We start from the raw sequence: 13337 nt of genomic DNA on the forward strand, positions 1-13337 counted from the left end.
GGGTGCCTGAAATCCCAGCTACTTGGGGAGGCTGAGGAAGGAGAATCGCTTGAGCCCAGGAACTGGAGGTTGCAGTGAGCCGAGATTGTGCCATTGCACTCCAGCCTGGGTGACAAGAGCAAAACTCCATCTTGGCTGGGTGGAGGAATAGCGGAACAAGGCAACAAAAAAATACACCGAGTTTGTATCTCAATAGGAACAGCCAATGCTAAGCTAACATTGCTTTTAGGCAGCTGCTGAGCCACAGCTAGTTTCACCTTGCTTTGAAACAAACAGAAGAGCAATTACAGTAAATGCTTCAACTCATCAATTAGTGGTAAGTATTCTGAATGAATTTCTGGTTCTTATATCATTTTGTTCTTTCTTACTCCCCAACCTTTCGGTTTGTATCTTTAATAGGATTGATTTTGTATTATTCTTGTGTGTATGGCTCTCTTCATAACAGAGGATGTGCTTCTAAAAGTCAGGAAACATATCCTATCCAGAACTTAGATATCACTGTACCTAATACAGTGTCTGAAAAATGGTAGGTTTTAGTAAACATTTATGAAATTTAATGAAATCTGATTTGGGTTTAGAAAACCCAAATTGTGCTTAACTCTATGGTTGCAGACACAGGAGAAAGGGAGAATGCAATACTCTGAACAAGGTCAGTTTGACATACAGAGTCAAACGGAGATGTCCAATTTGCATAATTTACCCTTATTTATTTTTTTTGAAGATAGAAAGGACATCCTTTAATATTTTCAAATGTTGAAGTGGCATCCATGACCAAGAAAGTAAAAAACATAAAGTATATTAAAAAGTATATAAAAGTAAAAGAAGTTCAGATCCAATAGTCTTTTTAAAAACTTTCTTAACTAGTCAAAGATCCAAAGAACTATTTAATTCCAAGTGTTAAGTTACATAGTTAATACATTACCAACTGTAAAATTTCAGTGATATGCATTGCGATTGCAAAAATTGAGGCTACATGAGTGAACGGCATAAATGTTTGAGTCTTATATGAATTCATTCAGAGATTTAAAATGAAATGATGGACCTTCATTTGAGATTGCCCACAATATTTAATATGTATACTTGATTGTTACAATAACATGCTGTCTTCAGAAAACTGAAATTTTTGCCTTCTTCAAAACTAATCTGTTTTCCAAAAGCCACTGTGCACACTTTGGCAAAAGTCCGACAATTAGTGAGATAATATCTATAAAAGTTTGACTAGAATTTTTATTTAAAATTATAACTTTTTAATTAATAAGATTATAAATAGTTGAGTAGGAAGCTAGTAGGAGACACAAAAGAGAGAATTTCAAGTATTTTATTTATTGTAAATGTTGTATTTGTATATGTATGTATACACAAACCAAAAACACTTTTAAAAAACTAATGAAATTCCGTTAATAAACCTATTATTAAACTTTATTATGAAAGGTTATGAAAAAAATTTTAGTGCTTAAAATTTTACTATCCATACCATTTCTGCCACAGTAAAAATTTCTTTTTAACACAGCTAAGATGATAACTCATAGATACCACAGTAACTTTTTTGTACATATTTAAGAAAACCATTTCTTCCTTCTTTCTCCAGCCTAATTTCTATGAAAATATTAGTGCCTAATATTTTACATGACCCAGCACACCTTAGTAAATGTAAACATTCTAAATGATTTAATAGCAAGCTTGAAAGTTCAGATTTTAAAGTGCTCATGAAATTCTCAAGTGGTTTTGTAACAGTTCAATTGATTGAAGTTTTTATAATTGTTCCTGCTTTATTATAGCCATGAATCAACAACATATTTGATTAGATCTATTAAATACTTCGTACCTTAAAGCTTATAATTTATTTAAAATAGTGCTATTGTGAAAGAATGTCATGCTTTAACATGATTCATAATAGAAATTCTAATATTAAATTAGTTTCTCTAAGAGTTATTATCTATAGTTGAAAGGTCATAAAAATGGAAGCGAGTAACTGTGTGTGAATACACACACCCTCTTTTAGTATACTTTGTACTTTCAAAATATTGTGACATCTTAATTGTGGTTCTTGTGCATTCTTTTGAAGACAACATTTGCTTATTCATGTAGTGAATGACAAGATTCTAGAGTATGATTATTAATTCGTGCATGATGAAAAATATTAGATATTATTGGCAGCTGATTAATCAGTTTTCACAGGTATTAGATTATCACATGTTCAATCAGGAACTACATTAATGATAACTAAGGTAAAAAATTCAGAATAACATTTAAACACATAATGACAAAAATCTTACACCAATAGTTAATTTGAGAATCACTGCAATAACATGTTCAAAATAACGTAATCCATGATTAGTGCATTAACCTCACTGATGACTGAATAAGACTTATTCAATGATGGAAACGGAAATGTTATTGTAAATTCCCTGGCTTTACTGAATTTCCTTGTATTTCTCAACTCTCACAATCAGTTTCTGTTTTTCTGTGTTAGTAAAGTCTATTTTGTGGTATTTTGTTTTCATTCATAGTTTCAACAGGAAGAAAGGCTTTTCAAGAAAACATCAAGGAAAAAAAGTATTAGCTCAGTTCCCTGAAGACATTTGCAAAAAGAAGGTTAAAAAAATCAAGTGAGGGAACTATATAAAGGAGGTGCAGGAGCAGGACGGGCAGGAATTAAGTTTCCCTGAGATGATACTTTCGGTTGTGGTGGAGGTGGCCTGTGAGGGGAAAAGAGATAGTTAATAGCGTGTTTAGACTGGGTGAAATAATGCCATATTCATTACAAGCTCAACATAACACCATCCTCAACATCTCTGACAATAGGAAAGGGTACTTTACATTCTGAGATCAGTATTAAGGTGATATTCAATGGCTAAAGGGCTCCAATTAGAGTCTAAAATGGAATAACTACTTTAAATAATATTACTCCATAATCAACAATGTTGTATGAAGTTTCTAGTTTACATGTTTTTTCAAAAAAAAAAAAAAAAAGCACATGAAATGGTAAAGATAAACTGTAAAAGACACCAAGTGATCAAGCACTTGCCTGTGCTGTTAGAATCTGAGGGCAGCAAATTACTGCTAGGTGTAAACCTAGCTGTTTATAGCTCCTTCAACATGAGATCCACTCTGAGAATTAAAAGTATTATGACTTCTACACCAGGTGTCCATCTCAAACCTCATACTTCCACCTGTGGACAGCCTCTCCTAACCTCATCATCCAATTCTAGTACACCTCTACTCCAATAACACACTAGAACACTACCTGGTGAATGTCTCCCTCATAATTTATATACTCTTCCCCTGATCCTCAGTTGGATTTCAATGTATTCTTACTGTATAATAAAGATTACATATGAAGATAGTCCTCAGAGTTACAATGCAATTGTAATTTGAAAGACTTCTGGGGGATGGGAGGGTCCTATGCATTTTATGTAATACAAAATGAAGTAATAAATTATCTTCCTTTCTGATGATTTTAAGCCCATCCATTGAGTCATTTCAGTTCTTGTGTTTTTCAGTTCTAGAATTTGCATTGATTCTTTAAGTTTTTAGTTCTGTGGTGAAATTCTCAATACTGACTTTTAATTCCATGACATCATAGTTATTTTAAAGTCCATGTCTATTTACTGGATACCCTCTCAGTCTGTTTCTATGGCCTATTGTTTTTTGGTTTTAGTCATATTTTCTTTTACACTTGGCTTTTTTTGATCATGAGCAAAACATAAGAAATTGTAGAAATCAGTTGAAGGTCTAGTCCACTCTTACTTCTGGGTCCCAGCACAGAACCTGAGATGTTTGCTAAGGTGCCTCCTCTTTGGCAGGATTCCAAATTTTGTCCAATCTGCCCTGTGAGTTTGTAGAACACTCTCCTCAGCTTCCTAGCCTGTCTATTGTCAGAACAGGTAAACTCATTTAGGAAGGAAAAGTGGCCCCCAAAGCTGGGGCCATTTCTAGCTTTCCTTCCTCTCCTGACCTTACCCCCACAATTCCTCACTTCTTTAGTCTTCTATGCCTTCAAACACATATTTTCTTATATTGTCCAGCTTTTTTAGCTGTTTTTGACAGGAAGGCTGTTCTAACCCATCTGGTTTCCAACTGCTGGTTACCTCAAAGGCTCTTGCTTCTAAATCTTAGGCACATGAAAGCTGTGGCAGCAGAATCTATGCCTTGCTCAAGCTTCTTTAATATTTCATTTTGACCCTGTACCAATATGATAAAATTTATATAAAAGTTATTTTAAAACCTTTCTGCAAATCATGTTCTTGTAAACTGTTGACAATAAATACCTTTCACTAAATTACACTAAAATACAGGGGAAATTATTAGACATTAACCCCTAGGTTTTATTCTGGTCAAAAAAATCTAAGCAAATTTTCTTCTGACCTTGATGGGAACTGCTGAGGTTGCTTGGCTGCATAGGTTGGTACTGGAAATCTGTTTGCATATATAGGCTAAAAAGAAAAATATAATAAGGTTATTACCACTATGTGCTCATAAATATGATTTCTACATAAAAGAAATCTCTATATTTAAAATCAATAAACAGACTACAGGTGAATATTCCTTAATGGAAATGCTTAAAGCCAGAAGAGATTCAAATTTCAGATTTTTTTTCCAATTTTGGAATATTTGCACATACATAATCAGTTATTTTGGGGATGGGACCTATGTCTAAACAGAAAAGTCATTGATGTTTCATACAGGCCTCATACATATAACCTCAGGGTAATTTTATACAATATTTTAAATAATTTTGTGCATAAAACAATGTCTGTGTATGCTGAGTCATCAGAAAGCAAAGGTGTCACTCTCTCAGCCCCTCATGTGGACAATCTGTGGTTGTTTCGTATCACCATCACTCCTGACTCTGAATTTATATACTACTGGTAAGCAATCATTTTCTTAGATTTATTCACATATAAGTACTCAACAGTGCATTCTGACTACAACTCGTCACATTAGGGCAGGTGTGGAATTTTCCACCCGTGGCATCATGTTGGTGCTCAGAAAGTTTTGGGTTTTGGAGCATTTTGGATTTTCAGATTAGGGGTGCTCAACCTGTATTTATTTATAATGCTGTGAATTATAGCATTATAATGCTATAAAATATTTTGCTTATTTGACATATCTTTACCACTAAATGTGGAATACTTAATTCTTTTAAGGTATTTTTTTTTTAATTCAGTAATACCAAAGTGCTATGATCTTGCTTCAAACCAACTGTATTAGTTAAAAGGTAACATATTTCCTATGTCAATGTATTTTAAATAAAATCTTCCAAAATGTATTGCCAAACCTATACAGTATCTAACTAATACTATAAATACCACTCAGCTAGAATCCTTGATTTTGGAATTCATTATATTCTTCCTTGATGAAGTAGCTGAAGTTTACAACAAAGTGAAACTGTATGACTTAGCCTCAAATAAGAAAGTAAAAGTAATATTTTTCACATATCACATTATGTTAGAAGACGTTAGGAAAGATCAGATGGAATTACTAAATCAATAATGAAGTGATCTTGACCAAGATGTTCTTTACTATCTACTGTTAAAAGTTCTATGTTCTTTACTATCTACTCCTAAAGTTCTATGACTGGCAGAGAATGCACAGTGGTGGTGAAGACTTTGAGCACCCTCTGGCTTCTACCACAGAACAGGTGGTCTATCATCTGCAATTTTTTTCACCACAGAATGATTTATATGTACTGTGAAAATTGGTGAAAAATGCAACAAAATGTCTCCATCCCTTTCCAGAAGCCATAGGAGCAGCACTCCAAAGGGATCCAGTCCACTTTTGGAATGACAACGTGGTGAGGTGATGGGTATGAGAATTAGCGTGACTGAATCCTACAACAAGGTATACATAGACCAAAACATCACATTGTGGCCAGGAATGGTGGCTCATGCCTGTAATCGCAACACTTTTGAAGGCTGAGGCAGGTGGATCACATGAGGTCAGTAGTTTAAGACCAGGCTGGCCAACATGGCAAAACCCCGTCTCTACAAAGAAATCACCCAGGCATGATGGCACAGGCCTGTAATTCCAGCTACTCGGGAGGGTGAGGCAGAAGAATTGCTTGAACCCGGGAGGCAGTGGTTGCAATGAGCCAAGATCATGCCACTACACTCCAGCCTGTGCAACAGAGTGAGACTCCATCTCAAAAAAAAAAAAAAAAAATCACACCATATCCCAAAATATACACAATTATTATTTGTCGATTAAATATAATGAAAACAAGCTAAAGATTACAAGCAAGCAAGGTGCTGGATATGTTAATTAGCTTGATTTAATCATTTCCACATTGTTTACATAAAACATCATGCTGTACCCCATAAACGTACACAACTATGATTTGCCAATTAAAAATAAAATTTTAAAATTTTAAAAACTTTTTTGGCATTTATTTGACGTATATTTTTTAATATATGCAAAGATCTATTTACAAGGAGGCTTAGTGTCACATTTTTTTATGGTATAAGACTGGAAACAACCTGTTTTTAAATTTCTGGTAAATTTATAAGAGGGAACAGTATGCAGTCATTAAAAAGAATGAAGTACATGTTCACTTCTTGCAAAGAGTAGACCAAATATCCAGAGAAAACTTCCCAGTACAGTACACCTAAAATGCTGCCTAAAATATTTAAAAGGTATTTTGAAACACTTGGCTGGGTTGGTGGGAAGTAAGAAACATCTTACAGGCCAAAAAAAAACCAAGAAGGTATGAAAGAGTCCAAACAACGGAGTTGCCTTCATCCTGTGAACATCTTCCTATCCTTGGCAGGCAGCAGTATGCATTTTCAGTAACCCATAGATAAAGGAGGAAAAGCCAGGGCCTGAGCAGGATGGAATGGTGAATAAAAGGCCCTATACAAAGCCTAGACATACGAAAGGTTACACCCCCATGGGTTAACTAGAAAAATAAATACCTGCCTCAAGGAAGGCCTGTGATGATACTGCCCCTGCTAATAGACGGGGAACTTATAAAACAGTCTCCACACTCATCCTCATAAGAGTTTGGGGACCAGAGTTTATAACATTTGTGTTGTCAAAAAAAAAAAAATCAACAAAAATTTCAGTTTAAAGACATCAAAGACTGACTATGCCCCAAGCATCCAGCAAAGAAAAATACTCTCGGTAGAAAACCACAATAATTCAGGACTCAAATATATTTTTTCCAATATAAAGTTCCAAAGAATGTGAGTTTACAATCAGCATCACAAGTGCACTAAGAAATAAGCCATCATGAAAGTCAGCAGAAATAACAAACCTGAGAACCCACCAAGGGCATACATATTAAAATGACCAGATACACCACATAAAGTAGGTGTTTGAATATGCTTTAATAAATAAAAGCTTTAAAATAGATAATAAAACTATAACAAACAATCACAAATAACCAGGCAGATTCGAAACAGAACTAAGTAGAACTACAGGAATGAAATGTACTATAAAACTAGTGAAATTAGACATTCAATGAGTTGGTTAAGGAGAAGATTTGGCATAGTTTAGTAGAGACAGTGAATAGAAGGTAGATCCAATATAATCAGAATGGAATACACAAGAATACTGGAAATAGCAAAGAGAGGTTAAGAAACAGAGAGATAGTAAAAAGTCTAACATGCAAGAAATGCGTGAAAGAGGTAATCAGATAATGAGACAGAAGCAATAAAGAAATAATTGCTAAGAATTTGCTAGAATTGAAAAACGTAAATCAACTCAGGAAGTCTATTTATTGGCAAAGGAGTTTTTTAAAGTCCACATCTACACCAACTAGTCTAAAGATACAGAAGAAAAAGCCACATGGAAAAGATATCATCTACAGCAGACATTAGAATAACAGACAATGTTTAAATTGCAACAAAGGATGTTAAAATATAGTCTCTTTAAAGTTCTTAGAAAAAAAAAAAAAAACAGCTGTCAGCCAAACACATTCTGAAAAGACAAAAACAGAGAATTTACTACCAAAATACCTTCGCTAAATACCAGAAAAATAAGCTGAGATTCAATAAGGTTGAAAGCAGACAATGAACACATGGGAAAATAGCTAAAGCTCATAGAGCATTTCACATGTGCCACATGCACTTCTCAGTGCTCCACACATACGAATCCCTCTGATTTTCACAAAAGTCATTTGTGATTAGTACTATTATTATTATTATTTTACAGATGAGGAAACAAGTACAGAGAGAGTTTGAGAATCTTGCCTAAAGTCACAGCTTATAAAGTGACAAAGGCAGTACTCAAATTGGGCAGTCTGGCTCACAGTCCATCCTCTTAACAATTAATTTAATTGGTGTATGGTCTCACAAACCTAAATAAACATTTCATAATTCAATAGTCATATTTATATTGTAGAAGTTTTTAAAAAGATTTAAAATACTAGACAACAGGCCACGCGTGGTGGCTCACGCTGTAATCCCAGCACTTTGGGAGGCCAAGGCAGGCAGATCACAAGGTCAGGAGTTCAAGACCAGCCTGGCCAATATGGTGAAACCCCCTCTTTACTAAAAAATACAAAAATTAGCTGGGAGTGGTGGTACACACCTATAGTCCCAGCTACTCAGGAGGCTGAGGCAGGAGAATCGCTTGTTGCAGGAGGCGGAGGTTGCAATGAGCCGAGATGGCACCACTGCACTCCAGCCTGGGCAACCGAGAAAGACTCTGTCTCCAAAAAAAAAAAAAAAAGTTTTGAGAGGCTTCCAGAATCTCTAGCCAGGCTGAGTAGCATAAGTCCTCCTTGTATAAAACAAGGCTGCAAAATCTGGGAAAGGCAGCTCATTCTTCAAATGCCAAAATCCCAACAATAAATGACAAATAATACAAAGAAAGAGAAACACGGCACATTTAAAGGAACAAACTAAATTTCCAGAAACTGACCCTAAGGAAACAGATATATATAAATTACCAAAGAATTCAAAAATGACCATCATAATGATGTTCAAAAAATTAAAAGAGAATGCAGAGAGACAACTAAAATAAATCAGGAAAATGATGTATGAACAAAATGAGAATATCAACAAAGAGATAGGAACTATAAAGAAGAATGAAACAGCAATTCTGGAGCTGAAAACTGTAATGCTAAATTGAAAGATTCACTGGAAGGATTCAACAACAAAAACGATGAGGTAGAGGAAAGTATCAGTGGACTCAAAGACAGTATACTCAAAATCAAAGTGGCAGAGGAGCAAAAAAGGTGAAGAGAAAGGAAAATAAATAGCAACACAAAGCCATATGAAAATACAATACTCGATAATAAAGGTAAGCGTATAGACAAGTAGAGAATTCTGTAGTACTGTAAGTGTGAAAATCACTTTTAAATCTTGTTAGAATGTTAAAAGCATAGCATAAAAAGTAATGAATCTGTGTTAATGATAAGCAATATAAAAAGAGGTAATTTTGTGTCGTCAATTACATAAAGTGGAAGAAGAAGAAATATAAAGGGGTAGAGTTTTTGTGATTGAAGTTATCAGTTTAAAATAGATTGCTATACATTTATAAAATATTTTATGTAACTGCAAAGATACCACAATATATGTACTATAGAATATGCACAAAGGAAAATGAGAATCAAAATATTACTACAAAAAAAATTATTGTATATTTCAAAATAGCTAAAAGAGTAGAGTTGGAATGTTCCTAACATAGAAATCATAAATCCTTGAGGTGATGACTATCCCAATTACCCTGCTTTGATCATTACACACCGTATGCTTGTTTCAAAATATCACATGTACCCCATGTGATATGTGCAACTCTTATGTATCCATAATTGTTTTTAATTAAAAAGAAATACAAAAGGCAGCAAGGGAAGAAGGAAGGGTCAAAAACAAAATAGCAATATTAAGTCCTTACCTATCAGTAATTCCTTTAAATATGAGTAAGTATTCTGTGCAAATGGAAACCAAGAGAACAAGGATAGCAATATTTACATCAGACAGAATGATGTAACATCAAAAACATTAAAAACAGAGATGAAAAAGGGCATTAATGGTAAAGGGGTCGATTCATCACAAGGATATAACAACTGAATACATATGCAGCCAATTTAGAGTACCTAAATATATAAAGCAAATATTAATTAATCTGGAGGCAGAGCTAAATAGCAACCCAACACTAGTAGGAAACTTCAATACTTCACTTTCAACAACAGATAGATCATCCAGACAACAACTCAGTAAGAAAACATTTGACTCAAACTAGACTTTAAAAAAACTGATCTAACAAACATATTCCATCCAACAGAAGCAGAATACACATTCTTCTTAAATGCACACAGAACATTCTCCAGGACAGATAATATGTCAAGCTGCAAAACCAGCCTTAACAAATTTTAAAAGACTGACATCAAGTACCTTTTCCAACTACGATATTAGGACTCAAAATCAGTAACTGAAGGAATTTTAGAAAATTCACAAATACAGGAAAATTAAACAACACGCTCCTAAACAACCACTTGGTCAATAGCAGATAACAAGAAATATTTTAAAATACAGCTGACACTTAAGCAACACAGATTTGAACTGCACAGGTACATCTATATGCAGATTTTTTTCAATCAAACACAGATTGAAAATACAGTATTCATGACCCACATATATAGACGGCCAACTTTTCCTATATGTGGGTTCTGCAGGGCCAACAGCCTGACTTGAGGATAGACAGATTGGGCTATATGTGGGGGTCCTGGAACCAATCCCCAACGTGTACCAAGAAACAAACTGAATCTTGAGACAATAAAAATAGAAACACAACATAACAAAATGTACGCAACACAGAAAAAGCAGTTCTAAGAGGGAAGTTTATAGCAAGTCTATACCAATAAGTGCCTGCATTTTTTAAAAAAATCTCAAATAAACAACCTAATGTTATACCTCAAGACCTAGAAAAAGAGGAACAATCTAAGCCTAAAGTTAGTAGAAGAAAGGGAACAGCAAAGATCAGAGCAAAAATGAATGAAACACTGGAAAAATAGTGTTAACAGAATCAATATAACTAAGAGTCGGTTTTTTGAAAAGATAAATAAAATTAACACACCACTAAGTAGACGAAGAAAACAAGAAAGAAGAATCAAATAAAATCAGAAATGAAAGAGGAGACATTACAGCTGATACCACAGAAATACAAAGTTTTATAAGAGACTGCTATGAACAATCATACACCAACAAACTGAACCTAGAAAAAAATAAATTCCTAGAAACATACAACATATGAAAATTGAATCAAGACGAAATAAAAAATCTGAAAAGATCAATAATAAGTAAGGAGACTGAATTAGTAACTTTAAAAAGTCTCCCATCAAAGAAACTCAGGACCTGATAAATTCACAGCTGAATTCTACCAAACATTTAAAGAAGAACTAATGCAATCCTTCTCAAACTCTTCCCAACACTTGAAGAGGAAGGAATATTTCCAAACTCATTTTACAAGGCCAGCATTACCCTGAAAACAAAGCCAGACAAGGACACCACAAGCAAAGAAAATTACAGGCCAATATCCTTTATGAACATAGATGCAAACATCTTCAACAAAATACTAGCAAACTGAATTCAGCAGCACATAAAAGGATATTTCCCAATAACCAAGTGAGATGTATTCTGGGGACGCAAGGATAGTTTAACACACTCAAATCAATAAATATGCTACACAACAAAAAACAGAAGTGAAGAACATAAACATAACAAAAACCATGTGATCATTTTAAGAAATGAGGGATAAGCATTTGACAAATTTCAACATTCTTTCATGATAAAAACTCTCAACAAATTTGTATACAAAGAATAAACTGGGCCAGGCATGGTGGCTCATGCCTGTAATCCCAGCACTATGGGAGACCGAGGCAGGTGGATCACCTGAGGTCAGGAGTTCAAGACCAGCCTGGCCAATATGGCAAAACCCTGTCTCTCTACTAAAAATATAAAAATTAGCTGGGCAGGGTGGCACATGCCTGTAATCCCAGCTACTCAGGAGGCTGAGGCAGGAAAATCACTTGAACCTGTGAGGAAGAGGTCACGGTGAGCCAAGATCATGCCACTGCACTGCAGCCTGGGTGACAGAGCGAGACTCTATCTCAAAAACAAAAAGAAAGAAAGAAATAATGAACCTCAGCACAATAAAGGCCGTACATCACAAGCCCACAACTAACATCATACTGAACAATGAAAAACTGAAAGCTTTTCCTCTAAGATCAGGAATAAGACAAGAAAGTCCACTCCTACCACTTCTACTCAATATAGTACTAGAAGTTCTAGCCAGAGCAGTTAGGCAAGAAAAAGAAATAAAAGACATCGAAATTGGAAAGAAAGAAGTAAAACTGTCCTTGTTTGCAGATGACATGGTCTTTTATATAGAAAACCCTAAAGAGTCAACCAAAAAACTGTTAAATAAATTCAGTAAAGTTGCATAATACAAAATCAACATATGAAAATCAGTAGCATTTCTATACACTACAACAAGCTATCTGAAAAAGAAATCCAGAAAAAAAATTCCATTTAGAATGACAGCAAAAATACATACATAAATAAAATAGGAATAAATTTAACCCCCAAAATAAACATCTGTACAAAGAAACCTATAAAACACTGATGAAAGGAATTGAAGACATAAATAAATGAAAAGATATCCCATACTCACTGACTGGAAGAATTAATATTAAAATAACCACAGCAAACTACAGATTCAATTCAATACAATACCTATTAATATTCCAATGACAATTTTCATAACAATGAAAAAAATCCTAAAATTCATATGGAATCACAAAAGACCCAGAATCACTAAACCAATCTTGAGCAAAAAGAACAAAGCTGGAAGCAACACATTACCAAATTCTAAAATACACTGCAAAGCTGTACTAATTAAAACAGCATACTACTGGCATAAAATAGACATAAAGACAAACATAACAGAGAACCCCAAATCCACAAATTTATGGTCAGCTAATCTTCAACAAAGGTGCCAAGAATACACAATGAAGAAGGGACAGTCACTTCAATTAATAGTGTTGGGACAACTTCATATCCACATGAAGAAAAATGAAAATGAACTGGTATTTCATACCATATACCAAAATCAACTCAAACTGGATTAAAGATTTAAACAGAAGACCTGAAACTATAAAACTACTAAAAGAAAACATAGGTAAATATTCTTAGGAGTATTGCACTATACATGTAAAAATTGTTAAGATGGTAAATATTAGTGTTTGGGTTTTTTTTTACCACTACTGTTAAATTTACAAAAAACATCTTGAAAACAATGGTTAAAATGGCAAATTTTATATATATTTTGCCAAAATCAAATAAGAAATATATACATATATGCCAATGATGAAGAAAAGTATACAGATAATT

The 13337-nt window shown here is 34.1% G+C and overlaps 1 protein-coding gene across 1 annotated transcript in view; it reads right to left on the reverse strand.

Annotated features, from left to right (window-relative positions):
- Nucleotides 1–1304: 1304 nt before the first annotated feature.
- LOC105476623 (ADAM metallopeptidase domain 9) overlaps nucleotides 1305–13337 on the reverse strand; it is a 113246-nt gene continuing 101213 nt past the window's right edge. Inside the window, exons 21-22 of the mRNA XM_071068356.1 lie at nucleotides 4369–4436; nucleotides 1305–2699 (exon numbers count right to left, since the gene is read on the reverse strand). Of these exons, the coding sequence (XP_070924457.1) occupies nucleotides 2606–2699; nucleotides 4369–4436 (162 nt within the window). The 3' untranslated portion in view covers nucleotides 1305–2605. The remainder of the gene's footprint in view (nucleotides 2700–4368; nucleotides 4437–13337) is intronic.

Source organism: Macaca nemestrina, chromosome 8 (genome assembly GCF_043159975.1).
Source record: "Macaca nemestrina isolate mMacNem1 chromosome 8, mMacNem.hap1, whole genome shotgun sequence".
NCBI lineage: Eukaryota > Metazoa > Chordata > Mammalia > Primates > Cercopithecidae > Macaca > Macaca nemestrina.